Below are 25,998 nucleotides of genomic sequence, written 5' to 3' on the forward strand. Positions count from 1 at the left end.
TGGTGCCTGGTGGCGGTGTCGGCAGCGCCGTTGAATTGCGCACTTCAAGTGAGATGATGCGGTTGACCCACTTGCCCGTGTAGGCGACGGAGCGATACCAGGTCGCGTTGGCGCCGCGGCGGTCAGCTTGGTCGTAGGTGACGAGGTTGGCGTCGTCACTCAGCTTGATCGATTGGATGGAATCGCGAAAGGGGACGTTGGCGGTGCTGGTCTCGTTGGCGGCGAGCGTGTAGGCGCGGCCCTTGTAGTAGGGCCACTCGTACAAAGTGATGTCGGCGATGACGACATTGACGCAGAGCAGCAGCAAGAAAAAGGCGCGTAAGAGCATCAAGCGTCGAGTAAGAATGGGAAATGGGAGTTTTGACACATTTCGTGAATTTGCAGATGGACGTGTTGGACACCGCCTGTCCGGTCGTTTACCGGATACTATTCGGATGATGGGCAAGTTTGATTGGTGCGTTCCATGTCGACAGCGGCAACGACTGTGGACCTCATGGTCCCTGTGGTGCATGGATTCACCGGAATACTGCTGTGGTACTATAATAGATCGCGGTACCGTATCTGCGTCTGCTGCTCTTACCTTTTGCTTCCGGAATAGCTGTTTACAACGCTCGAGGCTGCTTGTACCTCCCAGTCCATCGCCCACGCTACAGAAGCCCAAGGGGCAATCCACAGTTTAGTATTGACGCTGGATACGCCATGTCGATTGCCAGCATTTATAAAAGCATATTCATAGCGTTATCCTAGTCTACTGCTGCGATTACAGGACATTGATCGTAAAGAGCGTGATGGACGCGCCGTCAAAGAGGGGGAACGCTACAAACACCCAACTCAGACGTCACAACCTCGAGAGACAAGTTGGTACCTTGGTTGCGCAGAAAAATGACGCCCCACGTAAACGTCGTGAACCAGAGGTTCGTAAACTGGTTGGTCTGGTACTTGCGGATCACGATCGCATGCGGCACGGGAAGGAGCCCGACCATGGTCGTGCTGCGAAGGAACGTGAGCATCGACGTCTCGTCCAAGCTCCCGCCCGCGAGCTCGCACGCGTCTTCGAGCTGTGGCACGAGGTACTGCAGCAGCCGCAGCGACGTGTTGAGCGGCAGCTTCTTCTTCCAGCTCTGGATCCACGCTTCGTTGGGCACAAAGCGGCCACCGACCACCGGCGCCGGCACGGGCGCGGCCGCCGACTTAGTCGACGACGGTTCTTCGGCCGTCGCGTCCTCGGACGCCGCCGTGTCGGTGAGCGCGACGAGCGGCACGACCGACGGGACGCTCTCGGCGTCGTCGTCGGCAACCGATGGCGTGCTGCTGCTGCGCGGCGTCGCCTGCGTTACCGGCATCGTGAGCGCGTTGAGCTTGTGGAAGAGGTCCTTGTTCTGCACCATGGCGTACACCATTTGTTCGTTGCCTAGTATCAATGTATCAAGATTGGAGAAATGCGCTCCATAGCCACTTGGTGTACCTTCGTACTGGTACTGGATGATGTTGTTGAACGTATCGAGGAGGAAGAAGACGAGGTGGTGGTTGGCTTCGTTGTCGAATAAATACCGCGGCTGCGAAAAGAGCTTGAAGAGGCGCAGAAGACGCACGCTCGACACCTATCCATGTGTCGACTTGAGATGACAGGAAATAGAGATGGGTATACCATGTTGAGCTTCTTGATGTAGGGCGAAATGTTGGAGATGATGGTGAGAAAGCAGTTGTAGACCGAGTTGAGCTTCTCAAAGCCGTTGACGATGACCTTGTGCAGACACACAACGAGGAGGTCGGCGTGGTTGCCGTTGAACGGCGGCAAATCCAGCGGCAGCTTGAGATCGAACGGCTTGTTGAGGTTTACGGCAAAGTCGCGCTCACCGCTCAGCAAGAGCAGAATGAACGTGCAAATGTGAATCATGCCCACCTACGCGATGTCATCTGATGTGATGTGGAGCACGATCGACGCGTAGTACTTTGGACGGCTCTTTCCGGCCTTCGTACATGAGGTACAGCAGCGGCACGACAATCTTGTTGGTGTCGGCGCGCTTGAGCGTAAACTGGAGAAACTTCTTGTTCTCGTCGAGCATCTTCCAAAGCAGCACGAGCAGCTCTTGGTGGCACTTGATCTGCTTGATCGAGTTGGGCAGAATCGTGTTCATGCTCTGGTGGTAGTTGTTGAGGAGCTTGGCGAGCCCGTGGAAGATCAAATCAAAGTCCTCTCTGCACACAGCCACGACGATGAGACACGCCCATATCAAAGACACAAAACGTTGTACTCGCGATGGACGCTTGAGAGCAGCTCGCGGTACTTGTTGCTGCACTAAAATATATGCCACGACAGGTGAGGAGTGCATCGAGGTAGCACAAAAGGGGTAGTACGTACCGTCACGACGCCGTCCGTCTCGATGGCCGGCTTGCCAAAGTCCAAGAGCACAAGAAGCACCTAGCTGCACATTGAAGCGACGCGCGACATGCGGAGCGATCCGAATTTGGCGTACTTGAACAGAGATGTCGACAAGCGTCTCGCGCTCGTCCGCGACGATCGAGCCGGCGTACGGGACGCCCCACCCCACCGGGTCGTAGAGTAGCGTGACATTGAGGAGCGAGTAGAAGAGCGTCGGCGAGAATGCCGATCCTTCGCGCGTGGCGTAGGCCAGGAACGGGTCCGTCGACTGGTCGCACGAGTCTACCGCCATACGTCAAGGCTGGAGGATGAAGAAGAAGGCGAGGCAGTACCGGCCGTGTGGTACAAGATGCCCGAGAAGCACGTGAGCAGGAGCTTGAGCACCTCCTTGCGGTTCTTGTCGTACAAGACAGCGTGCGTGGCCGACGCGTCTGGGAAGCCGACGCCCGAATACCACAAGAGCGACGGGTAGACTTTGGCGCCACTGCCGCTCGTCGAGAGCTGCTCGCGGTACGCCTTGTACGCCGGCGCCGATACGGTAAAGTCGGGAAGGAAGAGAAGGCCCATGGTCGCGTCAATGAGGCGCTTGGCCAAGCACGTCGGTGGCGCTTCGGAGGCGTCGTCCGCGGTAGGCAGCGGGCCCCAGAGCAGCTGCTGCACAAAGTCGTCGCCACGGTCCTAATGGCATAGGCGTCACATACACTGCTGCATCGTCATCGACACCGGACCTCGAGGATAAAGGGCATGGTCCGCGTCAGCACGCGAATGCAGTTGACCGCCTGCGGGTAGTACTTGGGCAGCGGCGTGTCGACGATCTGATGCAGCTGCGAGATGGCCTGCGTGAGCATCGTGCTCAGGTTGGCCTGCTGCTTCTGGCGCAGCATGCGAATGTCATCGGGCTGGATGAGCGTGAAGATTTCCTAATGGCACGCTGCATGGAGCGCCACGAGCATGGAGACGGAAGGTCTACCTCGGCCGTCGTCGGGATCTTCCAGAGCTTGTCCCAGAACTCGAGCTGCCGGCTCGAGACCTCCTCGTTGCTGAGCTTGTAGACGGACTCGCGGAACTTGCTCTTGCTGTCGCTGTTGCCCATCGCGCTGGTAGTCAGTATAGTGAGCAACCGAACGGTTGGCACACGCTGATTGGCTAAAAACCTGGCATTTCCAGTGCTCCTCGTGGGCATGGCACGCGATGGGATTGGTTGAAATCCTACACAATTTAAAACAAGGACAAGTCCGAAACCAAGGGCCTAGCAGAACCAACGACAAACGACAAGGAGCGCTATGGCACGGGTCGTGTGATAATAGGGCAGCGCACTGGTCTGGAGGCAAGCACGTACTCGCTCAAAGAGCGCATGTGCAGTAAGGTAACGACCCGTAGGAGCGCCCAGGACATACGCCAAAATCGGACTGTCCTTGGCGACCATCTCCGAAATACTCCGGGCAGAGCCGAACTTACCACCGAATTCTACTTGGTATCGGAACTTACCACCGAAAAAGATCGCTGCTCACATTGCTCGCCCAGCTGCCACGCCCCTGTGCATAGCTGGTTGGCACAGTCTTCAGCAGGCTGGTTCTACAGTACCGTAGTTACGGACCCTCGCGCTCAGATCCTTATATTCTACGCTCGCTGGAGACGATTGCACCGGCTTCAATCTGCAGTCAACACTGCGACAACGAGCACGTGCGAGTCCGAGTGGTCGGGTCAAAGTCACTGACTTTACTCTATTATGGTCGGGCACGTCGAGACAGCTTAGTCAGATAGATCGAGGCCGTATCGAACGCACAAAAGAAGGGCTCTCTGCGCTGCCTCGTACCGCTGCTCGCCAATGCTCAGCGACGTCACTGCACTGAATTCGGAGCGCCAGCATCTCTTCTGTACGCTTTGCTTCCTCCTTTCCCGCTTGAAGATGGCTCCTGTTGGACAAAGCCCTTGTGACACGGCCGTGGAAAGTGATGTGTCTTCTTTATTTCTGACCTTGAAGCTACTTGACGAAGCTACTACTTGAGGCGTAGATGTGCCCAGCTTGCGTTGCTAGCCTCAGGTGTGATCTCGCACTCCTTTGGTCTGCGATCCTGAGCGCTTCTACCGGTAACAAGCCCTGGCAGACTCACCGCGATCACATGGATGATGCGCAGCGCTGGTGATCACTGTCCTTTGTCGATGGAAGAAAGGCACGAGCGACTCACGTTGGTTCGGCGGCATTCTTTAATGCAGCTATGAAAAAGAGACCGCACCCTGCGACCACGACAGGCGATATTAAGCGTCGACGCGCCGCCTCCACGCTTTGCACACAGTGGGAACCAGCTTGTCTCTGTAAAGGAGGTCAGTCGACAAGCAAGCCGTGTAACAGGCTAAAGGAAGACATGGAATCGCGCATGCCGACAGTCAGTTCAACGGCCGTGTCGGGCAACGTGGGTGAAAGGCAATTTGCCGTTTTTGAGGTTGCTCCACGTGGTCAAGATACTCGACCAGCTGGGATCGGCCAGCATGACGTTTACAGCTGGCCTTCGATCGGAAATGGGTCTGAGCACGGCACTTCATAATAGTGAGCCGATGCCATGTCCAAGGCTTGCGCAATCGGTGCGGCTTGCCAAAGGGCTGCATGATATAATGTTTAGCGCTCTAAGAGAACAGCCCAGCGCCACGGTTGTCAATTTTAACAAGTGCACACGACCGCGGACGCTCGAGATACCGTCTTTGCTCGCGTTGCCGCCTTCATGTCTTTGGCAATCTCAGAGCGCAGTAATGAAAAGCAACGCGCGTCAAGTGATCGTGGTTACAGAGCATGGTGGCGTGTCGCGGCGTCTATCCATACGGAACCGAGCCAACGGCCCATACCACGGGGCCCATACCTTCACGCTTCATCCCTCCACAGCTAAACCAAACAGGCGCTGCATCAACAAGCAAGGTAACAAAATCGGTGCAGCAACCACCTGCAGTCAACCGTGGAGCTTCTAGCTGTCTGTACCAACACGTGGTTTCAGATGTCGTCTGATCAGCTGCCGCACCTCTGCTGCATCTATTCCCCTTTTACCACAGCTTGCCAGAATTGATTTCACCGCGCCCTGCGCAGTAGAAGAACCAACCGCAGCATGGACCCACCGCGCAAGGGTATCTACCTCTACACGCCCGAGCCCGTGCACAAGCCCGCGATGCTCGGCAGCGCTGCCTCGTCCACGAGCTCGCAGGAGCGCCGACCCGCGCACTTCGAGTCGACGAACGCGCGAACCAACTTTCGATCGACGCCGCAAGACCATACTGCGGGGCCGCACACGCCGCCCGTCGGCATCTACGCGCTGCAAGACGACCCGATTCTCGAAGGCCAGGCCGCGGCGCCCCACGGCAACTACGACTCGCGCGAGACCGCCACGTTTTTCAACTCGATGGCGGTCGTCATTGGCGCCGGCCTTGGCATTGGTCTCGGCCTGCTTTTGAGCAAATTTGATGTCCCGAAAGACCTCGCGCTCTGGCTCGAGCTGCCCGGCAACCTCTTCGTGCGCGCTCTCCGGTGTCTCATCGTGCCCATGGTGTTCTGCACCATGACGGTCTCGATCGCCGAGATCGTCGTTTTGAACAAGACGTCGATTTTAACGTGGCGCACGGCCGCGGTCCTCTTCTCGACGTCGATTCTGTCGACGATGCAAGGCATGGTCGTCGCACTGGTGTACAATAGTGTCTTTAACGCCAACTGGCCCGTCACCAACGGCAACGGCACGTCGACCAACGGTATCGTGCTCGGCCTCCGCTGTGCCAACGGACAGTTTCTCGAGACGCTTGCCGACGGCAGCCTCGCGTGTCTGAGTGCTGCTGCCAACGCCACCGCGCTCTTCACCGTCAAGGACGTCAACAACGTGTTGAGCACCAACTCGGCCTTCCAGGATCTCTCGCTGACGCAGCAGGTGATTGCCATCATCAACCTCGCCGTGCCCGACAACATTTTCGCATCGCTCGCCGACGGGTCGCTCTTGAGCGTGCTTATGTTTGCCTTGCCGCTCGGTGTCGCCGTCGCCAAGTCCCACAGCGAGGCGCTCGGGGCCGGCAACAACTACCTCCTCAACATTCTGCGCCAGAGCCGCAACACACTCCTCCTCATGATCAACGCCGTGCTCAAGCTCACGCCGTTCGCGGTCTTCTTCCTCTTGACAAGCTCGATCGTCTCGTACAGCAGCAACACGAGCAACGACATCGTCTCCCAAGGCGGGTACCTCATCCTCTTCTTCGTCAGCGGCGTCATGTGCCACGTCCTGATCGTCATGCCGTTGGTTCTCTTTCTGTTCACGCGCCGGAACCCGTACAACTACCTTCGGCAACTCGTACCTGCCTACGTCTTCGCGTTTGGCTGCTCGTCCTCGATGGCGACGCTCCCGGTCGCGGTCACCGTCGTGCACCAGACGCGCCAAGTCTCGCGCCAGCTCGCACAGCTCATGATGTGTCTCGGCACGCCCGTGAACCTCAACGCGCCGGGCTTGTACTACCCGCTCATGACGGTCTTCATGGCCAACGTCGCGGGCGTCGGGAGCCAGCTCCGCGGCCCGGAGCTCGTCGTCCTCTTCTTCGTGTCGCTCCTCGGGTGCATGGGCACCGCGCCGGTCCCGAACTCGGCGCTGGTGATGCTCATGACGGTGTGGAAGACGGTCATGCCCAACGTCGCGCTCCCCGGCGCGTTCGTCTACGTGGTCGCGATCGACTTTCTCTTGGACCGCATCTGCACGTCGACCAATGTCAACGGCAACATGATCGTGACGCGCATCCTCGCCGACTACTTTGACGACTCGTGGGGCAGCGAGACGGGCCCTGCGGAAGCCTAGTTCGTCGGCGTGTGTACTATAGTGTCGTGTGCAATGTACTGTATTTTCTTTGTTGTCGCTAAGATGTACACGTTGTCTGTGCGAAAAGATCACGTCTGGCGAGCGCCGAAACCAAGCGCAGAAGAGCCCTCGCCGACACGAGCGGCTGCTGTCGATGTGGAGCGACAGCTGCGGGTGTAATATCGCCTTCTTGAAGCACACTTGAGAACCCAAAGCGTTCTCAGGTTCCAACGAGGAGGATGCGTGTATCCTTGACCGCCTGTCTTGCATGGGATACCAATCTGTACCACATTGCAGATCGTTCTCAGAAAGCTTTCTCAGAAGCGTCGTGGTTGGGTGACAAGCTCAGCTCGACACGCTCGCATTATTGTCAGCTCCAATGTGCGCGAACAAAAGAATAGGTTAATCGCGCATGAGACGTCGGCGCTTGATGTGGCGGGACTGCAACTGCGCGTCGTCATCGTCGTCATCGTCGTCGTCCTCTTGGTCGTGGCGAGCTGTGGCCGGACAGTCGTCGTCCTCCTCGTCCTCGTCCGGTGCCTGTTCGTCCTCGCTTTCTTCGGGCGGCGCCGCGACACCACCGTCCTCGTCCTCGTCGTCGTCCGCATCGGCCTCGTCGTTGTCGTTGGCCCCAATGATGACTTGAACCTTGTCTTGGTTGAAACGAAAATCACGCGCTTGGCGGCGAATGCACCAGCGCTTAAAGTTGGTAGTCTACCGCACGTCATCCTCATTTGTGTTGCATTCCAATGCCATTCAAAATACCTTGCAGCGCTTGGAGAGCTTGATGATGCCGACGTCATACTGTTCGACTTGATAAATGACGTCTGGAATGAGCTTGGCTTCCTGTGCCGGCATCTTCTTCTTGGGGTTGGCAACCGCCTTGCGCTTGTTCTCTTCGTGGTGGCACGCGACAAAGTTGAGGACCTACACATATTTGTACATGTACCGTCCATAAAGCTCACGACGCAGTCATACCAGGGGCGCAAGCTCGCGGCTCGTGGCGTCCAGAAACGTCTTGAGCGGTGGCGAGACCTGCGAGACCTTGCTCTTGATCTTGGCCTGGATCGCGAGCGCGTGGAGCTTGAAGAGGCGAAGCAGCATGCGGAAGAGCCGCAGAGTCGTCGGGCCGTGCGGAAATGAGACAGTAATGAGCGGCGCAATCACACGACTGAGCTCTGTGAGCTGGTCCAAGACAGCGTCCAGTTGCACCTACCGACGCATCAAGCCTCAAATCAACAAGACGACGACCGACCTCGGACATGGCTTTGACCGTCTTGAGCGTATGCTCGGTGGCACCGCACGACTTGTCGAACGCATCGAGGAAAACGCCGGCCACGAGCACAATCGTCTTTGCGTTCAAGCACGCATACGTGACGCGGTCGTCGTCCTCGTCGTCGTTGCCGGCGGCGTCACCGCCCTCGAGGTACGCGAGCATCGCCGTGGAAATACGCACGCGGTACGAGGGCTCGAGCAAGAGCGTTGTGAAGAGACGCGTCACCAGCGGTAGCGACGTGAGCGCTTGGCCAATGCAAATGGCTTCCATCCACTTCCATGCGTTCAAGCGCGTCGGTAGGCGTGGGTACCAGTGCGTAATGAGCAGTTGCAGCACGAGGTCGGCCTCGGCTTCGTGCGACTGCCGCAAAAGAGCAAAGATCTTCTTCTGGATGTGCTCGACAGTCCCGAGCGTCGACTCGGCTAGGTCCGGCGCGATGCTCAGCAGTACGACGAGCGTCTCGTATGCCATGGCGGCCAGCGACTGCTTTCCCGTCGCCGAGAGGCCGCCGTCCGCCGCGGACCACAAGAGACGCGCCAGCTGCGCGAGGAAATCCTTTTGCGTACGCACCGACATGCGAAAGATGAGGAGCGGCTTAACCTCGAGCCAGCTTCGGCTCGAGAGAAGACTCCACTCCAGCAAAAGGTCGTGACTGTACTGCAAAACGCACTGCTGGACGTTGTAGTGGTGCGTCACGTCGCCATGCCCAAAGATCGACTGCAGCGCCATGAGGAGGTTGCGCGGGTGCACCAAACAGTGCGGTGTCATGACCGGGCTGGCAGTCGAGCCGGTCGCGGACGGCTGGACCGTCTTGGTCTTGGCTTTGATTGCATTGTCGTCCTTGTCGGCTTTGGCCTTGGGGCCGCGCTCTTTTTTCCGCCAGACGCTGCCGACGGTGCTTGAGACGGTGACACAATCTCTTGAACGCTCTCTCGGAGCTGCACGAGCTTGAGCGTGTGCTCGAGCTGGTCGGGCCGGAGGCGGGACGACCGCATGCCATCGTCTTTTCCCTAAAAACCCATCATCAACGCCAAACGAAAGACCCGAATATAGTACCCAGACATAGTTGAGCACCACGTCGCAAAGCTTCAGCAAGTCGGACGCGCGATCGATCGTGGCTTTGCCCGCGGCCGTGACGCGCACGCTCGGGTCCATCGGTGACGCATCGAGCTCATAGTCTTGCAGTTCCATGTGCAAGAGGCGTTCGAGGACCGAGTGGACTTTCTCGGGGCTGCACGTCAAGACGAGGTCAAGCAAAAGCGGTGTCGCTTCGTCGGGCTTGAGCTGCAGCGCCGGCGTCAGCGCCGCGTTCGTCTCAATCAAGGCCGAGAGCGTTGGCCACACGAGGTCTTCGACGCTGGACGCCAAGTCGGGGCTCAGCTTGACGAGGGTCTTGAGCTCGCGGTACAGCGTTGCGCGCACGCTCTTTTGACACGCCATCGCCCGGCGAAACATGCCAGCAAACTGACGAAAGACGCTCGGGAGGTGTCCAGCATCAAACTCCATGGCGTCCATGTCCAAAATGGACTGCGACTGGGACACGAACGCCCGCTGCGTGAGCGACTGCGACGAGAGCGGACGTGATGAGGACGCGTTGTGGGCAAGTACCATTTGCGTGAGGTACTTGGGCTTCCCACCCGCACTGCCCGAGAGCGACAGGACGCAGTCGAGGATCGTGCAAAACCCGTGGATGGCAATCGCGCGCGACGACTCTTCGCGCCGAAACATGGCTTTTCGCAGCGTGAGCACAAGCGCGTTGCGCAAATGGACCTTGTGCTTGAGCAATGGCGGCAACGTGCGAAGCACCGAGCGCGCGACTTCCAAGCTAAAGCCAGGAAGGTACTCGAGGAGGTCGCGGACGCGGTCGAGAAAGGCCGCGTCGAGGTCCATGACACAGTGCTGCAAGAGCGCGCCGAGGAGCTTGATGTGCGGCAGCTTCGGCGGCAGCGACGTCATGGACGTTGTCGACAAGCACCAATGCACAATGGCCTCGAGGACGCTCGCGCGGACGCACTCGTGGTGTCGAAACGTGTACAAGATGACTTGGACGCCGACGTCGAGCACCTTTTGGTCCTTCGACTCGAAGAGCGAGAAGCCGAGGGCGACCGCGCTCGAGAGCAAAACTTCCATTTGACCGCGTTCAAAGGCCTCGAGGACATCGAGGAGCAAGGTCACGCCGTCTACACGCTGTGAAGACCAAAACGACGCGCGCACCGGGCGTACCCGAGGAAGTGGTCGCGAGCGTGTGAAAGTACTCGAGGCAATTCTTGTCGATCGTCGCCGTAAACTTGTTGTGGCTGCGCAGCAAGAGCAGAAGCGCAAAGTGCGTCGAGGTCCACGACTGGGTGAGGCGGTACGGCATGAGCATCTCGAGGAGGACCGCGCCAAGCATTGTATCTTGCGCAAGGAGCTTCTCAAGCTGGTACAAGATGGTCGCTTGGAACGCGCGAAGCTCGCGCGGGCCAAAGACAACGTGGCCAGCTGTCGGTGCGCGGTGGTGCTTGGGCTTGGTGGCGTCGATTGAAAGCTGGTCGAGGTGCGCGACGAGGCTCTGTAGCACCATCGCCTTCAAGTTGCGCGGGTGGTCCCGCACAAACAAAAGCAAATGGTAGTACAAGCCCGGTAAGAGCGCATAATCAGGCTGCATACCGTCCTCGATCGGTGTCATTTCAATCGACAGCTGCGCAAGAAATTTGGTGCAGATCGCTGCATGCTGGTCGGCCGACCACGCTACTTCCCGCAGCACATTGACCATCTAGATTGGATACTGTAAGAGAATCGGACAAAGAGGTTCATGGACCTGGGCGAGGAGGCGTAATGGCCAGCGCGCTTGGAGGAGCCGGTCGAGGGACTTTTCGACGTAGACCGCGCCGGTCCACTCGGCCTCGTCGGAGAAGTCCCAGATCGACGGCGCGTGCGATGGCAAAGCCACGTGCGAGAAGCAGAGCATGCGCCCATAGAGATGCGGTAGGAGGTCGGCCGAGGGCAGTGGCATCGGGATGACGCTCGCCGACTCTTCTTGGTCCCGGTACGCCTTTTCAATGCCGAGGAGAACATGCTCAATGAGGCTCGGGACGCTCGTCATGTCCAATGTGTCGATCTCGCGCTGGAGGAGGTCCACGAGCTGCGTGCAGAACACGAGGTGCTTCTTCGTCTGCGCCAAGTGGCTCTGCATGAGCAGCTCGAGGAGCTCGAGAAAGAGCGTGCGTCGGCGGACCTCGAACTTGCGCGGACGTGACCCGAGCTCGCCCTTGGTCGACCCGCGGAAGAGGCCCTTAACGAAGTCGAGGAGGTCGAGGAACTCCATGTCCCGGTAGAGCTCCATCACGGTCCCCGAGATCGTGGCGTCGTCGAGGTCCGTGACCGTGTCTCGGATCGCTTGGCTCTGGAGCATGTCCATCTCGTCCACGTACTCATCTCCATCACCCCATACGTTGGCCTCGGCCTGCCGGTTGAGCTGCCGCTGCTGGAAGAGGACCTGCTGCGCCCGCGGGTCCATGGCGGCAAGTTGTTCGAGGACCTCGAGCGCGCGAACTTGGTGAGCCAACTCCGGGTTTTCACCGGGTTACGTCAAAAGATGTCAAAAGATGTCGAAATGCTGCACACTAAAGCATGCAATCTGAATATAGTGTTATAACCCAACCTGACATCGCGGTACGCTTGCCAGCTCGATTCGTGCGAGATGAACGGCAATCCATACGTGGAGAAGGCGCTGGTCGAGTCGATGTATCCATATCCCCAAGCAGCAAGGTTTCTGTTGATAGACCAGGCACGGAGCTGGAAGGAATCCCGGTGAAAGCACGCAAATGGTGTGCGATGGAAAAATAGCGCAATTGATTGGTGGCAGCGCGATCGGATCCGTCAGGGTTGTGTCAGTCTGGAATTTGCGTCGAACTGGAAATGAGTAGGAATCTAGATGTCTAGGACAAGTCGTGATCGTGTGATGTTGCAAAAACCAAGATCTGCTCTGAATTTCGTTGAGGAGACACCCCTCTTTGAGGGAGTACTGCACTGATGATCATCGTACATCACCTCTGTTATAGTCATAGAAGCTAGAGTAGTGCGTACACGCTACCGTCAAATGATGCTGCAAAAACCAAGATCTGCTCTGAATTTCATTGAGGAGACACCCCTCTTTGAGGGAGTACTGCACTGATGACTCGAAACCCTTAAAATCCAACGTCAATATGAAGTTCCACCACATTCTACTTCACGATCCACCACGCTCTTGTATCACGTCCTTCAAAACTTCTCAGCGTATCTGATGGGAACGGCATTGCCACCATGCCCCGCCACCGTCGATTGCACTTGAGACAGCCCTCGAGTTCACAAAACAAGTGCACTTCCATTGCAGGCCAAATTGGACGATTTTTATCAACATGACTGTAGGACAACTAAAAACCACAGGGCACCTTGTACGTACTAGTAATCGGCGTGGCGTCCGTGGGCGTGGATGCGCTTGTGCACGGTTTGCTGCACAGCGACTTCGTGGCGCGTCACGGTGGTTTCGAGGCCGTACAGAATCTGGAGGTTGCGAATATCGCCGCTGCTGAGGCCATCGCGCTGCCCGAGGACCTTGGAGGTTGCTGGATCGCAGTGATGTTTTTCGGGCACGACGCACCCGTCGTCTTCGTTTTGGTCGATCGCGCAAAACTTGATGCTCTTATCGGTCGGTAAACAGAGACCGACGCCGTAGTGCATGATCGAGTGAATGTCATATTGCGTCACGAACGCCTCCTTGATCGGCATGTAGTTGCTGCGCGATGCGCCAAGGAACTGGCCACGAAGCACGATCGCCTCGGACGCCGGGTGCGCGTGCTCGTGGATGACGCCAAACGCATGCAGCATCTCGTGCATGACCGAGCCCATTCCGTGCTCGAACGCCGATGGAAGCAAGTTAAGCTTTTGCCCCGCTTTGTGCCGGTACCCGAGCTCGGCGTACGTCCCGCGCTTGTTTCTTTCTTGGGCAATCGACACGTAGTGCGCGCAGCCGCCGCAGATCGCGTCGTGGTGCTTGCAGTTTGCGACGTCCAGCATGGTCACGCCAGTCGACTCCACGATCTCGTGCATCGCACGCTGAATGGTGCGGCGCTCGACGTCGTCAAACGGCGCGTCGAGCTTGTAGCAGAGCGTGGCCAGCGGCCAGAGCCGCCGCTTCCGGTCCGTGGCCAACCCGAGACGCCGCTTCGCCTCGGCCTTGCGGCAGTCGACGATCGCATCGACATCGCTATCGGCCGTCCCGTCTTCTTCGTAGCACGTAATGACGCCGTCGGCGCAGACCTGGTAGATGGCGCCATCGTCCTGCGGCAAGCCAAAGACGTACTTGAGCTGGCCGTCGCCGAGATGGTGCCGGCCGTCCGGGTTGTGGACCGCATCCAGCGGGAGCTCGCAGGAAACCCCTGCCGCGGCCAGCGAGGCCATTGTCGCGAGTGCGCCCAAGTACTTCATGCTGCTGCTGCTTGGTTGTAAATGACGAGCTGCGCACCTTGGGCGGCAACCAGGCTGGTGACCTTGCCAAACAACTGGCCAATCAAACCCTAGGATTGCCACTTGGAGTCGATCGACGATGTCTCGTAACGGCCCAACACAAACACGTTAGGTGATTACATTTGGCTTCACTATACCACAACGCGCCGAAGTACTCAGTGGGATTTACGTACATCTATACAAATGCCAAGTGCCATGGTACGTTCATTCGTATGAAGTCGTACATGTACCCAGTTGCCCTCGTGGCCAGTGGCGCTCGTGGCACGCTGACGTAACAGTGCATGCTTCCCACGTAGATAGGGACACGGCTGATCGAACCACAGCAGCGTGCGACGACGCATCGTCACACAAGAAGAACATCCTTTCTCGATACTGCTCGATAGCTCCGCTCGATGATAACTCTACCACCGTCGACCAGACTTGTGTTTGAAAAGAAGGCTTGCCGACGATGACGCACGATCGCGAGCAAGCCAACGTCAATTAGACAAAGTACCGACATGGGTACAACCGGTGGTACATGCATTACGGGGAATCGAGAGGGTCAAAGGCATGGATGGTTGTTCTGCGTCGTACAATCAACAGGATCTCTCTCGCTGTTTCCACTGTAGTTGGCGTGTCGAGGGCACACAAAGGGATAATAAGTCTATATTGGGTGGGGTAAAAGAGTACAGAGAAGAAATCTATGGAATAGGGGATCGGGTCAAGGGATCGACCGGTAGTGTACATCGGGGCTACGACGTGGCGAGCGCAAGCTGGTCTTGCCAATGGCCGAGGTTGCGCTCGACCTGGTCCAAGCAGTGCTTGAGCGAGACCTTGGGCACCTTGGCCAGCGTCTCAAAGACAGGTCGGACAATGCCAATGATAAAGCCTGCTTGCATTTTGGCTTCTGGAATCGGGTTGACGCGGTCGCAGCCAAAGCTCACGGCGATGCCGAGTTCGCGCTCCTTGTCGCCTTGGGCGTAAAACTCTTCCATGATGCGCGACGTCCAGACCGAGTAAATGTCCATGGGCTTGACTGGGTTGCACACGTCAGCCGCATGCAGCGCCACCTACACCGCCATTCACCCCACTTCTCTCACTAGTCAATCATGTCTACCTGCAAGAGCAACTTTTGATCGTCGAGGTTGCTAAAATCCGTCTGGTCTTCGTCCGCACTAATACCAATCGCACCAAATCAGATGTGATAACCCAGAGCATTCTCGACTAGTATACTACCTTTAGACCTTCCAGACGACCGAGGTGGATCGCATGGTTCTTGTTATCCGTCGCGAGGATCATGTCGATGATGAGGTTGCGGACCTGCACACGACAACATGTTGAACCCTCAATCCTATCCAGTGGCTACCTCGATTTTTTCCAGGTCGTTGAGCGTCGCCAGCACGTCGCACTCCTTGCTCTGCATGAGCTCGAACGCGAGCGCGCAGTGCATGTTCTCCAGAGGCGACCGGTATGCATACCGGATCGCGAGCGGGTCGTTCGTGGCAATGTGAAAGTTGTTCGAGTACCCCGTGTGTCCCTACTCGTCCGCGATGAGACAAATCTTGCCCCACGTCGCGTGGTCGAGTACGATGTCGTGGACCGACGCGGCAATGAGCGCGGCTAGCTTGCCACGCATGGAAATCTGCGTCCCGAGGCCGCCAAGCGACAGGAAATGATGCACGCACTGCGTCACGTCCGCAGCATGCTCGGCTAGCCCGCCATCAGTTCTTAGTGTCCAATTATGTGGTGCGTACCGTTGTGGTACGGGTTGGCCAAGTACTGGCTTTGCACGCTAGGAATCCAGCATGAGTGTCCATCGTGGGATCGCGTGCGTACGCATAGTAGAAGCTCCGGAGGACGACCGCGGGAATGTGAAAGTGGCGCGTCAAGCCCTCGGCGTCAAAGCACGTGCAGCCCACGATAAGAAGCACGTCGGCGGCTTGGACTTTGCAAAGCTATTGATGATGACATGGCATCTCGCTCGTTGGGTATCGGATCGGGTGGGACGGACCTCGAGCACGTTGAAGCTCCACGTGGAGATCTTGGAGAGCTCCTTCTTAACGACACCAAACGACGATGTTTGGTCCGCGGCCCAGTACGCCTCGAGCGTGCCGATCGGATACGATCGCTCGGGCGACCCGTCGAGCGAGTGGCGCTTCTCGGCTCTGTGCACAAATCGTTTCAGATGCTGCAAGACGGCAAGCAAGAGATCTATATTGACGACGACGTACGAGGCAGCTTCGGGGGTCGGCGGGCGCGAGCCGCGAAAAGCCTTGACGCAGCGCTGGACGAGGCTCGTGCGGCGCAGCGCGGAGCGAAAGTTCTCCTTCGAGTCTTCGTTCTGCCGCTGTGGCGTGAGGCGCCATGCAGTGTACGAGTCCATTGACGTACCTTGCTCGAGTAGTTTTGGTGGATAAAGCCCTGGACCTTGTCGTCAAAGACGTGCTTGTGCGAAGAAAACTTGCGCTGAAGGTTGCGTTCAACCTAGTACCATGCGTTCAGAACGCGGTGCATAGAGGAGACGAGCGGACCGCGCGCGTGTACACGGGCGTGTCAGGGTCCACGAGCTCGATGAAGACCGTCAGCAGCGTATCAATGTCGTCCAGCGTCATTGTCGTCGTCGAGCTCGCGTTGTCCATGCACTCGGCATGGCTCTTCTTCAAGATCTTGACGGCCGCGACAAGCGAGGTCGCGTCGCTCTCGTCCTCGTCGCTGCTGCTGACTCTGGCCTCGACCTCGTTGGCCTTGGAGGCCGCGACCTTGGAGTCGCGCAGGACGCGCGCGGCCTCCTTGAGCGCCTCGCGCTGCTTTGTCAGTGGCATCGACGCCAACGGCCGCAAAGCCAAACTGCGCCCGTAGAAAGGCTGCAAATAGACGCTGCTGTTTTGCAGCCCCCGGGGGGTAGGCCCATCGAATCCCGGCCGCCGCTCGAAGCCACGTGTATTTTAATACGCTGGACACGCCAATACACTTGAAACCACTATGGAGGATACCCTACAGCGCATTAAAAAGAGGGGAAGCCAACGTGGGTACTTTAAAAATTTCGGGCACCCGCACCGACCGTGAAACGGCCGCCCGGGTCGGTCGAAACGGTTGGCTTCGAAATTGACGGTCTTTTTCCAAAGCTCGTCGGCTGCATGTCCCGAGATGGCGCTTGTGGCTTGAAGCGACTTGCAGTGAGATTCGACTCGGCATCTCAACGTCGACGAGACAACTCGAGTAGCCGCCGACGTAGTACGGCTGCTTCAACGAGAAGACCGGATGATTCGGGCGCTCTCAGCGTGGCAACGCCCATGATGGCTCTGACATGGACATGCTATGACCAGCTGCGCGTCATGATGTTCTGCGCATCTGCCGCGTATCAACTTGAAAAAATCGAAGACCAAGCGACCGCGCCACGAAGAGGCTACTCGTCCAAGCCCGAGGTTCTGCGTCAGCGGTGCGCCGGGTCGCAGCGTCGGCGGGCTCTACACGGTACTCTTTGTATGCAATGAGTGGCGACGGCGCAATGCACCCAACGTTGGCACCATCGAACCCGGGCGACAAAGCTACTGGAGCGTGGGACGACCATGCAATCGTCTCCGTGCATCGTCGAAAGGCGCGTGCCAAGTAAGCTCGCGTAATGGGCGACATTCAAAGGCGACAGAGTGCGCTCGACTTGTGGATCACACGTCGCACGTGCATACCGGTACCGGTGGGACACGAAGGGTACAGTGTACCAGCCCACCCGAGCCCCTCGACAAGGGCTTTTATTTCTCATGCGATGCTGCATGTCCTTGTCGCGGCATGGAACGTACCACGTCCTCCGCGTCGCCCGCCTCGAAAGAGGGAATGCCGTTGGATCGTCTGAGACGGTGGCACAAAGCGGCGTCCAGGGTCCACCTCGATAAATTAAAGAATGATTACGACGACGACGACGAGTAGACGGAGCTGGCAACCGCTGCCATCAGGATGTTTTTGATCATGGCCGGGTCTTCGCCGCGTGTGCTCGTCTCGAGGCGCGCGACGAGCTTGGCGACGACGGCGTCCATGTTCCGGGGCGAGCTCGAGTTCTTGCGTTCAATGATGCTCTCGCGGACGAGGTTGTCGCTGAGGAGGTCGTAGCGCGAGCTCTCGCTCTCCTCGTCCCATTCGACGGTCTCGTCGAGCGTCGCGAGCTCGTCCTTGAGCTTGCCGCCGTCGACGCTCAAAAACGACAAGTCGGACTGCCGCTGCAGCTGCTGGTACACGACCATCTCGTCGGGCGAGAGGTCCGAGAGCACCGAGAGCCGCTGCGTCACGGACGCGACCAGGTTGCTAAACTGCCACGAGTCGCTCTTCTCGGCCGGCGAGAGCGGCCCGGACGACGACCGAATCGAGTGAAAGACGACGCTGTCCGCGTCGAGACCAAACACCGTCGCGTTCTCGCGCTCGTCGTCGTCGGGGACGTCGTCGTCGAGCGCATCGTCGTCTTGGTGGTACTGGGCCGTGTTGCGCAGCGTGACGGGCTTGGTCGTGGGTGCTTCGTGGACCTCGAGCGAAGCTTGCGTGATATCCTGCTGGTGGTGGACGTCACAGGACAGTGACACGGACGGACGAAACGGGTTGGCAACGAGCGCGGACCGCATCGAGAGGAACCACTCTTTGGACTGGAACCGCTTCAGCGGGCGTGGCGTAAAGATCGCCGAGTGCTCGCTCGTCGCCTGTGCACTCCCGCGCGCGCAGCGTGTGCAGATGCGAAGGTTTTGCTTCCCGCTCGCGTCGGCCGTGAGCGCGCGCCAGACCGAGCTGCACTTGCGGCAGACAACTTGTCCACACTTTCGGCAGTTGTGCTTGTGGAGCGTCGCAAAGTGAAAGGCGTGCTGGCACACGGCGCACTCGGAGCTCTCGTGCTTGGCGACGAGCGTCTCGGCGAAGCCCTGCGCGGTCAAGTGCCGGCGCTGGAAGTAGCTCTCGAACCGGCCGAGCGCGACGACGCGGCGCTTCATGATCTGCGACACGAGGTAGCTCGGAATGTTGCCCTTGAGGTCGGCCTGGAGCACATGCACGACTTCGAGGCGCGTCGGGTCCTCGGCGCACTCGACAAACACAAAGCCGGACCGGTAAATGCTGCCGCGAACGAGCTGCAGCGAGCTCTCCATGTTGGGGCAGTTGGACGAGCTCACCGAGTGCATGCTGCTCACCCAGCCGCGCCGCCCCGTCTTGCGGTCGACGAATTCGTCTTGGCACTATACGTTCTGCGATGAGGACGGGGCCATCTTCTACAGTAATACCTCGAGGACGCAAAAGTCGCGCGGGCGGGCAAAGAGCGTTGGCGACTTGACCGCGTGCCACTTCATGCCAATGTAGTGCATCGGGTTCTCGTCGTTGGGCACGACGAGGTTGCAGAGGTTGGCGCAGTCGAGGTAGTCGGGTGCAAACACCTTGGCGTACTTGCGGTACTTGTCGGTCGAGTCGGTCGAGAAGACGGCCGCGACCTCCTCGAGCGTCGCCTTGATGTACGAGACGGCGCAGTAGTACGAGAGACTGCTCGTGTCGCCAGGAATCTTGCCGCGAAACACTTGGACGCGGGCTTTCGCCGACGTGAGCGGCACCCACGAGACGGGCCCGCCATGGCGCCGCGCGTAGTAGATGACCTTGGTGCACGACTTGCGCGCGACCGATTGAAAAAACGCTTTCTCGGCCACCGACATGTGCGGCTTGGGGAAGTGGTCCAGCGGCAGCGGGAAGCGGTCGCGGCTCCGGTCCTTCCGTACGAGGTGGTGCATGAGCGACAAAGATGCAGAGTGGCCTCGTTGGAGTTTGCACTAGAGATACTGCGTATGACGTCAGGACCATACCGTGTGTCATGCCGGAAACCGAGCGCTCGTGGGACGATTGGTCGGTTGACAAACCGGATTGGCCCAATCCACTGTCCGCTTCTATTTTCTAGAGAATATGATTGGCGCACAGAATTTATACGCTGTACGCAAGAAGGTGACTTACGCACTGGCTTGGTCTTTCGACACGGTTTGACCACTTGCAACGATGGAACGTTCCGCTGCAGCCGTCGCGCTGTGTTGATGGCACGTACTCATCGGCTTTTGGGATGCGTCGCGGATGGACCAAAGGACCTCTCATGCGCGAGGGTCTTTGAGCGCACGGAACCGACGCTGCGACACAAGGCGACACGTAGGAGGCAGCTGGTGCATGGATGGGCCACCGCGTCGCTTCTTTGCCGTGCCCACGACGCTAGACGCGACTCGTTGATGTCGAAGTTCGAAGAGCAGCTGTATCACGGCCCCGAACGTCCACGTGCTTTGGCGGTAATTGTCGACCACAGAGGCGCTTTCCCAGCACGCGTCTGAGTGGCAACGATCGTCGACCGGAGACGCCGCATCTCCGGCATCAGCTTGCCGATGAGATTCCTCGCGGCCTTTTGAACTTCAAGAGATGGAATATGGCTTCTTCATGCGCGTGTGCTCTTGCGGTGGAGGCTGGCTGCGGTGACGCGCCCACATCGGCGCCACGTACAGCCAAGAAGCTTCCAACCTTACTGGCCCGAAGAAGAGGCATGGACAGTGACGCACCATGCACACCACGCGTGTTTGGATTGGTTTCGAACAAAATAGAAGCGCTGCTCTCCTACGTCGCTGGCTTGTAGAAGTGTGCATGAACGAGGATCGAGTACGTAGGTATGCAATGTGATGTGATGGGAGCGTCACGTCATGTGCGCAGCTGCGCCGCTGTATCGAGACAAGGCGCCAAATGAACCTGAGTGGACCCAAAAATACGGTTCCGTCGCTTCAAACAGTGTTCGAAACAGTGTATGGAGAGCGGCTGTCGAACGCAAGAGGACGTGGCAGGAGCACGATGAGACTCGTAGTTCTCGTTTTACTTCATCGCGCTGCATTGCATGAGACCAGCATCATCTTGTACCACACGGTACTGAGCCGCCGACGCCAACCAAAATCTTCAGCAGAGATGGCACTCGAGTGCAGACAAATTGCCCGCGCCAACTTTGGTGCATTGGTGCAGTACTATCGACGGAGATTGCGATCTCGTCCGTGCGACGCCACAACGACCTCCTACTTCCGTCAACGGTAGCAAGTACTGTCGTGGGTGTTCAAGAATATATCTTTCGCCAAAAGGCGATGTATACCGGTATTAATACATTTTGTACGTGGCCCGCCTCTCTCAATGCATTTCAAGAGCGATGATGCGGCACCCATCCATGTCGAGGTTGATGTAGCAGCGCATTATTGACAGTATGTTGAACGCAGACCGTACCTTCGACCGAGCCCGCCCATCGCCCGATTTGGTTCTCCACCTACGTTCTTCGTTCGAGTGGCCACGAGCGATGCTCCCAGTCATCAAATCGACGACGACCGCGTCACTGTCTCCCATACAAGCATCGTCTAAAGACCATGTACCAACGGTGTGTATGGGATGACTGACAGGATATTCTGCACAAAGGTGGTTGTTACCGCCAGCAAACACACGCGCGACTGCTTCGAGTGCACAAACGCGCGAGGCTTTGTACGCTTGTACCAAGAACTGCAAATGGGATCAAGGGGTGAAGTCCATACGTGAAGTCCATCCGCTGCAGTTTTCCAGTGGCCGCGATGACGTGGCGCAACGTCACGCCGCCTACATGTTGCGTGTATCCAGACAAAGACAGCTGTTCACATCGAATAACACGCAATGTCAAAGATTCGCACAACTTGTACGAGTAGCTCATGACGCCATGCATGACCTTGCGCCTCTGTTGAATCTTCAAGGATATCGGAAGAAGAAGAACACCGCGAGCGAGAACAAGCACTTGAACACAAGACCTTTGGCGCCCGAGAAGCATGGCCCACGAGTTTCGCATTCCGCTGCACATGACGGCCGACGAGTATAAGATTGCCGAGCTCTTTGTCGTCGCCCGCGTCGCCGAGACAAGCACACAGCGCGTGCGAATTCTCAAGAACGAGCCATTTGACAATACAATTGGGCAGCTCGGCGACGTCTCGGCGATTTCCAACTGTGCGATTCCACGCGCGAAAGGCCAGTACACGCTCAAGCACTACTTTGTGTCGGACGACCTCCCCTTCTTCCTCCGGCCACTGTCTGTGCCCTTCCAAAACATACATGCACGAGGGCTCACGCATGTACAACTAACTAGGTTTCCGAAGGAAGGGTTTCTCTTGATCGAAGAAGCCTGGAATGCGTTCCCGCGCTCGTTCACGGCCATGACAAGCAACGTCTTTCGGAAAGAAAAGTTTTTCATCTCGTGCGAGTCGGTGTACGTTGATGGACACATGGTCGCCGGTACATTTTCAATTGCGTCTCATGGCATGTACTACAAGTCCCTCTGTAGACAACGCGTTCCTGTTGCCACCGGTCGAGCTCGCTGCACGCACCGTCGAAGTGTAGTCAACTCTAGTCTTGGGAATCGCTGATCAAGCATAGATTGCACATCGAGGCCAGAGACACCGCGGTCGACGACATGGATCCATCGACGTATGTATGCGGCAAGACGGGCCGGGGTCCACTCGCAGCTGGCTGGGTGACGTCGGCGACACCCATCATGACGTGCTACAAGCTTCTTCGCGTCAAGTTCGACTACCTTGGCCTCGAGAAGAAAATGCAGCAGTTCATTGCCGAACGACACCGCGGCATCTTCATGACGTCGGCGCGTCAGGTACACGATCGGCATCAAGAAACAATGATTTGTTCAAAGTATTGGTGTTGTGTAGGCGCAATGTACGTCACACGAGTGGCATGGTCTCACACTCGACGACATTCGGACCCTGGAAGCCAAACACGCCGTTGCGAGCTAAACGAGACACTTGCCAGGACGTCAATGGATGCTTTGTCTTTATAACCCTAACCCCTTTATAACCCTGATCCTCGTCCACCTACCACAGCAGAACGCATGCGTGCTCCATTGATGTCGTCCTAAACGTCTTCTTCTACCTACCACTGCTGTGTGCACCTCCACCTTGCCCCAGTGATCGACCACTGACAGCGATACGCGTCTCCGAAACGAGGTCAATTATACGAAATTTCAGTGCGGGTACAGTTGCTTGGTTGTCATTCGATTTATGGCGAAAGGAGCTACGCGGCAATGTCATAGTAGTCGACGTGCGAGCCCGAGACAAATGTCGGCCCAAAGACGTGCTCGACACAGAGCGTCGCGGACGCAAGCGTGTCAACGTACGTGCCCTACCAACATGATCTACGACGCGAGAACTGCAAGAAATTCGTACCGTCGTTTTGAGCTGCTGGAACATGCCCTTGAGCGTCGCATCCGTGCGGTCCGACTCGCGCAGCTACAAAAGACAACTTGTCCACTTATTTAGCGCATACAATCCGACGTACCGCGAGCTGCATGTTGGTGTCCATTGGGCCTGGCGCGTAGTTGAGTGTCTTGACGAATCCGCCTTGCTCGACCGCAATGACACGGTGGTGCATGTCCCGCGCCGCTGTAAAATACACTGTTTCGCACCAACCGGTGGCAAGCAACCTCGTACCTTTGATGACGCAGTATGTGTTGCACGTCGCAAAGGGCTCGATCGCATTGAGCGAGCTCACGTTGATGAGCACGTGCGGCGTCGCTAGTCCATCCTTTTATAGCTGCTCAGAGCACGAGACAACGGTACCGGGCGCGGGCGATGACGCATCGCGGGTGCCAAAGACATCAAGAAAGCTAGTACTCCCATAAGAGTCTCCTCATAGCATCAAGACGCTTGGTACCGCTTGTTGAACCACATCACCGACGAGACGTTGAGCTCCATGTGGTCTTGGAGAAACGCCACGGACGAGAGGTCCTGCGCGAGACCGATCTCGCCGAGCGTGCCCGCGTTGTGGACCAGCACCACTTGCGATGGGCCCTGGGCGTGCACGGCCGCCAAGAAGGCGTCAATCTTGCCGACATAGTCGTCGCGGGCGCCCATGTCAACCACGGTCGTCGTCACATGCACTGTCGTCGCCTGTAGAAGATGAAATGTCATCTTGCCGACATGCATAGCGAGCGAACCGCATCGTTGTCCTTGGTGGCGTCCTGTACGAGGCGGGCAGTCTCGGCGAGGCCCGACGCATCGCGCGCCCACAAGTGCTAGCGATACGTAGCCTCGGTGCAGGCGAGAGGCAGAGACGTACCAGCTGCACCGTCTTGTCGGCGAGGAGATGACGCTTCCGCGCAAAGGCGAGTGCGAGCGACCGGCCAAAGCCGCGGGACGCGCCAGTGATGAGCACGACCTTCATGGGGAATCACGATCGTCTGGCATGTCCGGATAGATCCGGATATGTAGCCATATCCGGATCTACATCTAAATGCACCCAACCTTGCACGGCGTTGACGCAGCAACAGGCTGCCATCGACCTCGACCTTGCATGCTTGTAGGTATAAAAAGGCTGCCTTAAATGGAGCTACCGAGTCCTCGATAGTACAATTCGGTTGTGGCACTCTAGTCGAGTTGGCGTTCGCACAGCTACTACGGTCTTTCCCTCGGTATCTGCAACGAAAAAATCCCCTAAAAATGGTATCAGCGGCCAAGTTGAAGTCAAGCGCTGTCTCGCAGCGTATCATCGTTTGCCACGTCCTCGGAAACCTCGATGACGCGCTTCCTGGTGACTGCTCGCTATTGTCAAGACGTCAGCTAAACTGCATAACAATTCGGTCCGATCTCTTGTCCACAAGGACCTTACCCGTATTGCATGCTTGCTTCCTCAAGTGGCAAGCCAGCAAGTGCCATCTGTCACCTTGGCGTCAGCGCACTTAATTGAGCTAGGACAGGTTTGTATCGTACTTGAAAAATCGACGAATTTTCGTCTTAAGTACGGTCGCCACGCACCAAATAGAATGTCATTTTAATCTTATCCTAACGTTTGTATGCAGAGGCATGAAATGAAATATAGCGGCCATCTCCAACCTCGCTGACGCTTCGACATTTTGCCATCGTCGTCGTCGCCGCCAAGTAGCAGTAGCAGTAGCAGCATGCTCGTCCATGAATTCCATATCCCGCTGCACATGACAGTCGACGAGTTCCAAGTCGCGCAGCTCTACATGGTGGTCGACGCCAGCGAGAAGAACACCAAGGGCGGCGAAGGCGTCGAGATCCTCAAGAACGAGCCGTACGACAACACGAACGGCCAGCTCGGCGACGTCTCGGCGATCTCCAACTGCAAGATCCCGCGCAACCGCGGCCAGTACACGCTTAAGCACTACTACGTCAAGAGCGAGATCCCGGGCTACATCAGCGCGCTGTAGGCCATGCTAGCAACAGGCCATGAGGCTCATCTCGGACGCGTAGGTGTCCCGAAGACAGCATGACGCTCATTGAAGAAGCGTGGAACGCATACCCGCACTGTCTGACCGTCATCACCAACGGCTACTTGGCGAAGAAGAAGTTTTCCATCTCGATCGAGTCGTTGCACGTGCCTGGCACGACCGTCGCAGGTACGATTCCTCGACCTCCAGCCGCGCAGCCTCATCATCGGCGTAGCCAACGCACTCAACTTGACCAAGGACGAGCTCAAGAACCGTGAAGTCGAGCTGTACGACCTTGATACGTGGTAATGGCATGCTCATGCGCAGTAGGATCCGCATTGAGTCGGACATGCCCAACCAAAACTCGGACGACGACTACGACCCGTCGACAGTACCGTATCGCTTCGCTTCGCCATCCTTGCTCACAGGATCTGTAGTATGTCTGCCCCAAGACTGGACGTGGCCCGCTCGAGCGCGGCTGGGAAACCAAGGTCGACCCCGTCATGACGTGTATCAAGGTTGTCCGCGTCAACTTTGACTACTGGGGCTTCCAAGGCAAGGCCGAAAAGTTTATTCGCGACCGCCAGCGCCGTCTCTTCCACGCCTCGCTGCGCCAGGTATTACCCCAATGCCTCTTCCTCCGACCTTCTAACGTCAGCGACTGTAGGCCCAGTGTCTCTCGGGCAAGTGGTTTGGCCTGACCATGGAAGACATTCGTGCCCTTGAAGCCAACATCCAGCAAAAGCTCATTGCGCAGCGCACGGCGCAGTAGATGCTAGAGTTAGTTTACGTCGATATACTTTTTGAAGATATACGCTAATAGAGTCTATCTAGTCGTCGACAAGTT

The 25,998-nt window shown here is 57.6% G+C and overlaps 9 protein-coding genes across 9 annotated transcripts; 3 read left to right on the top strand and 6 right to left on the bottom strand.

The window, feature by feature from the left end:
* Positions 1 to 661: 661 nt before the first annotated feature.
* Positions 662 to 3,489, bottom strand: SPRG_08266 (hypothetical protein). Its single transcript, XM_012347508.1, has 11 exons — positions 3,354 to 3,489; positions 3,112 to 3,303; positions 2,716 to 3,061; positions 2,478 to 2,665; positions 2,363 to 2,422; positions 2,256 to 2,299; positions 1,953 to 2,199; positions 1,649 to 1,903; positions 1,466 to 1,601; positions 866 to 1,411; positions 662 to 816 (listed from the first exon to the last, which is right to left on the bottom strand). Exons 1-11 carry the CDS (start codon positions 3,474 to 3,476, stop codon positions 761 to 763), a joined length of 2,193 nt encoding a protein of 730 aa, XP_012202898.1. The 5' UTR covers positions 3,477 to 3,489; the 3' UTR covers positions 662 to 760.
* A 1,955-nt stretch (positions 3,490 to 5,444) lies between these two features.
* On the top strand, positions 5,445 to 7,250 carry SPRG_08267 (hypothetical protein). Its single transcript, XM_012347509.1, has one exon. It carries the CDS (start codon positions 5,479 to 5,481, stop codon positions 7,192 to 7,194), a length of 1,716 nt encoding a protein of 571 aa, XP_012202899.1. The 5' UTR covers positions 5,445 to 5,478; the 3' UTR covers positions 7,195 to 7,250.
* A 313-nt stretch (positions 7,251 to 7,563) lies between these two features.
* On the bottom strand, positions 7,564 to 11,969 carry SPRG_08268 (hypothetical protein; the record flags this gene model as incomplete). Its single annotated transcript, XM_012347510.1, has 8 exons — positions 7,564 to 7,908; positions 7,960 to 8,121; positions 8,173 to 8,406; positions 8,450 to 9,356; positions 9,383 to 9,480; positions 9,527 to 10,650; positions 10,694 to 11,225; positions 11,271 to 11,969. The coding sequence occupies 8 exons, from the start codon at positions 11,967 to 11,969 to the stop codon at positions 7,597 to 7,599; spliced, it is 4,068 nt and encodes a 1,355-aa protein (XP_012202900.1). The 3' UTR covers positions 7,564 to 7,596.
* Positions 11,970 to 12,892: 923 nt separating this feature from the next.
* Positions 12,893 to 13,930, bottom strand: SPRG_08269 (hypothetical protein; the record flags this gene model as incomplete). Its single annotated transcript, XM_012347511.1, has 1 exon — positions 12,893 to 13,930. The coding sequence occupies exon 1, from the start codon at positions 13,916 to 13,918 to the stop codon at positions 12,893 to 12,895; it is 1,026 nt and encodes a 341-aa protein (XP_012202901.1). The 5' UTR covers positions 13,919 to 13,930.
* Positions 13,931 to 14,581: 651 nt separating this feature from the next.
* SPRG_08270 (hypothetical protein) lies at positions 14,582 to 16,772 on the bottom strand. Its single transcript, XM_012347512.1, has 11 exons — positions 16,468 to 16,772; positions 16,328 to 16,420; positions 16,168 to 16,277; positions 15,948 to 16,101; positions 15,773 to 15,891; positions 15,691 to 15,728; positions 15,525 to 15,646; positions 15,303 to 15,473; positions 15,173 to 15,256; positions 15,054 to 15,111; positions 14,582 to 15,006 (listed from the first exon to the last, which is right to left on the bottom strand). Exons 1-10 carry the CDS (start codon positions 16,756 to 16,758, stop codon positions 15,085 to 15,087), a joined length of 1,209 nt encoding a protein of 402 aa, XP_012202902.1. The 5' UTR covers positions 16,759 to 16,772; the 3' UTR covers positions 14,582 to 15,006; positions 15,054 to 15,084.
* A 1,034-nt stretch (positions 16,773 to 17,806) lies between these two features.
* On the bottom strand, positions 17,807 to 19,683 carry SPRG_08271 (hypothetical protein; the record flags this gene model as incomplete). The annotated part of the gene is made up of 2 exons (XM_012347513.1): positions 17,807 to 19,143; positions 19,189 to 19,683. The coding sequence occupies 2 exons, from the start codon at positions 19,681 to 19,683 to the stop codon at positions 17,839 to 17,841; spliced, it is 1,800 nt and encodes a 599-aa protein (XP_012202903.1). The 3' UTR covers positions 17,807 to 17,838.
* A 2,005-nt stretch (positions 19,684 to 21,688) lies between these two features.
* On the top strand, positions 21,689 to 22,786 carry SPRG_08272 (hypothetical protein). The gene is made up of 5 exons (XM_012347514.1): positions 21,689 to 22,004; positions 22,062 to 22,207; positions 22,257 to 22,308; positions 22,349 to 22,580; positions 22,636 to 22,786. Exons 1-5 carry the CDS (start codon positions 21,748 to 21,750, stop codon positions 22,717 to 22,719), a joined length of 771 nt encoding a protein of 256 aa, XP_012202904.1. The 5' UTR covers positions 21,689 to 21,747; the 3' UTR covers positions 22,720 to 22,786.
* A 153-nt stretch (positions 22,787 to 22,939) lies between these two features.
* On the bottom strand, positions 22,940 to 24,145 carry SPRG_08273 (hypothetical protein; the record flags this gene model as incomplete). The annotated part of the gene is made up of 8 exons (XM_012347515.1): positions 22,940 to 23,104; positions 23,149 to 23,211; positions 23,261 to 23,364; positions 23,413 to 23,496; positions 23,542 to 23,588; positions 23,636 to 23,871; positions 23,919 to 23,996; positions 24,041 to 24,145. The coding sequence occupies 8 exons, from the start codon at positions 24,143 to 24,145 to the stop codon at positions 22,997 to 22,999; spliced, it is 825 nt and encodes a 274-aa protein (XP_012202905.1). The 3' UTR covers positions 22,940 to 22,996.
* A 733-nt stretch (positions 24,146 to 24,878) lies between these two features.
* On the top strand, positions 24,879 to 25,923 carry SPRG_08274 (hypothetical protein; the record flags this gene model as incomplete). Its single annotated transcript, XM_012347516.1, has 6 exons — positions 24,879 to 25,147; positions 25,195 to 25,340; positions 25,387 to 25,438; positions 25,482 to 25,542; positions 25,589 to 25,768; positions 25,819 to 25,923. 6 exons carry the CDS (start codon positions 24,879 to 24,881, stop codon positions 25,921 to 25,923), a joined length of 813 nt encoding a protein of 270 aa, XP_012202906.1.
* Between the last annotated feature and the right edge of the window lie 75 nt (positions 25,924 to 25,998).

This window comes from Saprolegnia parasitica, assembly GCF_000151545.1.
Source record: "Saprolegnia parasitica CBS 223.65 unplaced genomic scaffold supercont2.36, whole genome shotgun sequence".
Lineage (NCBI taxonomy): Eukaryota > Oomycota > Saprolegniomycetes > Saprolegniales > Saprolegniaceae > Saprolegnia > Saprolegnia parasitica.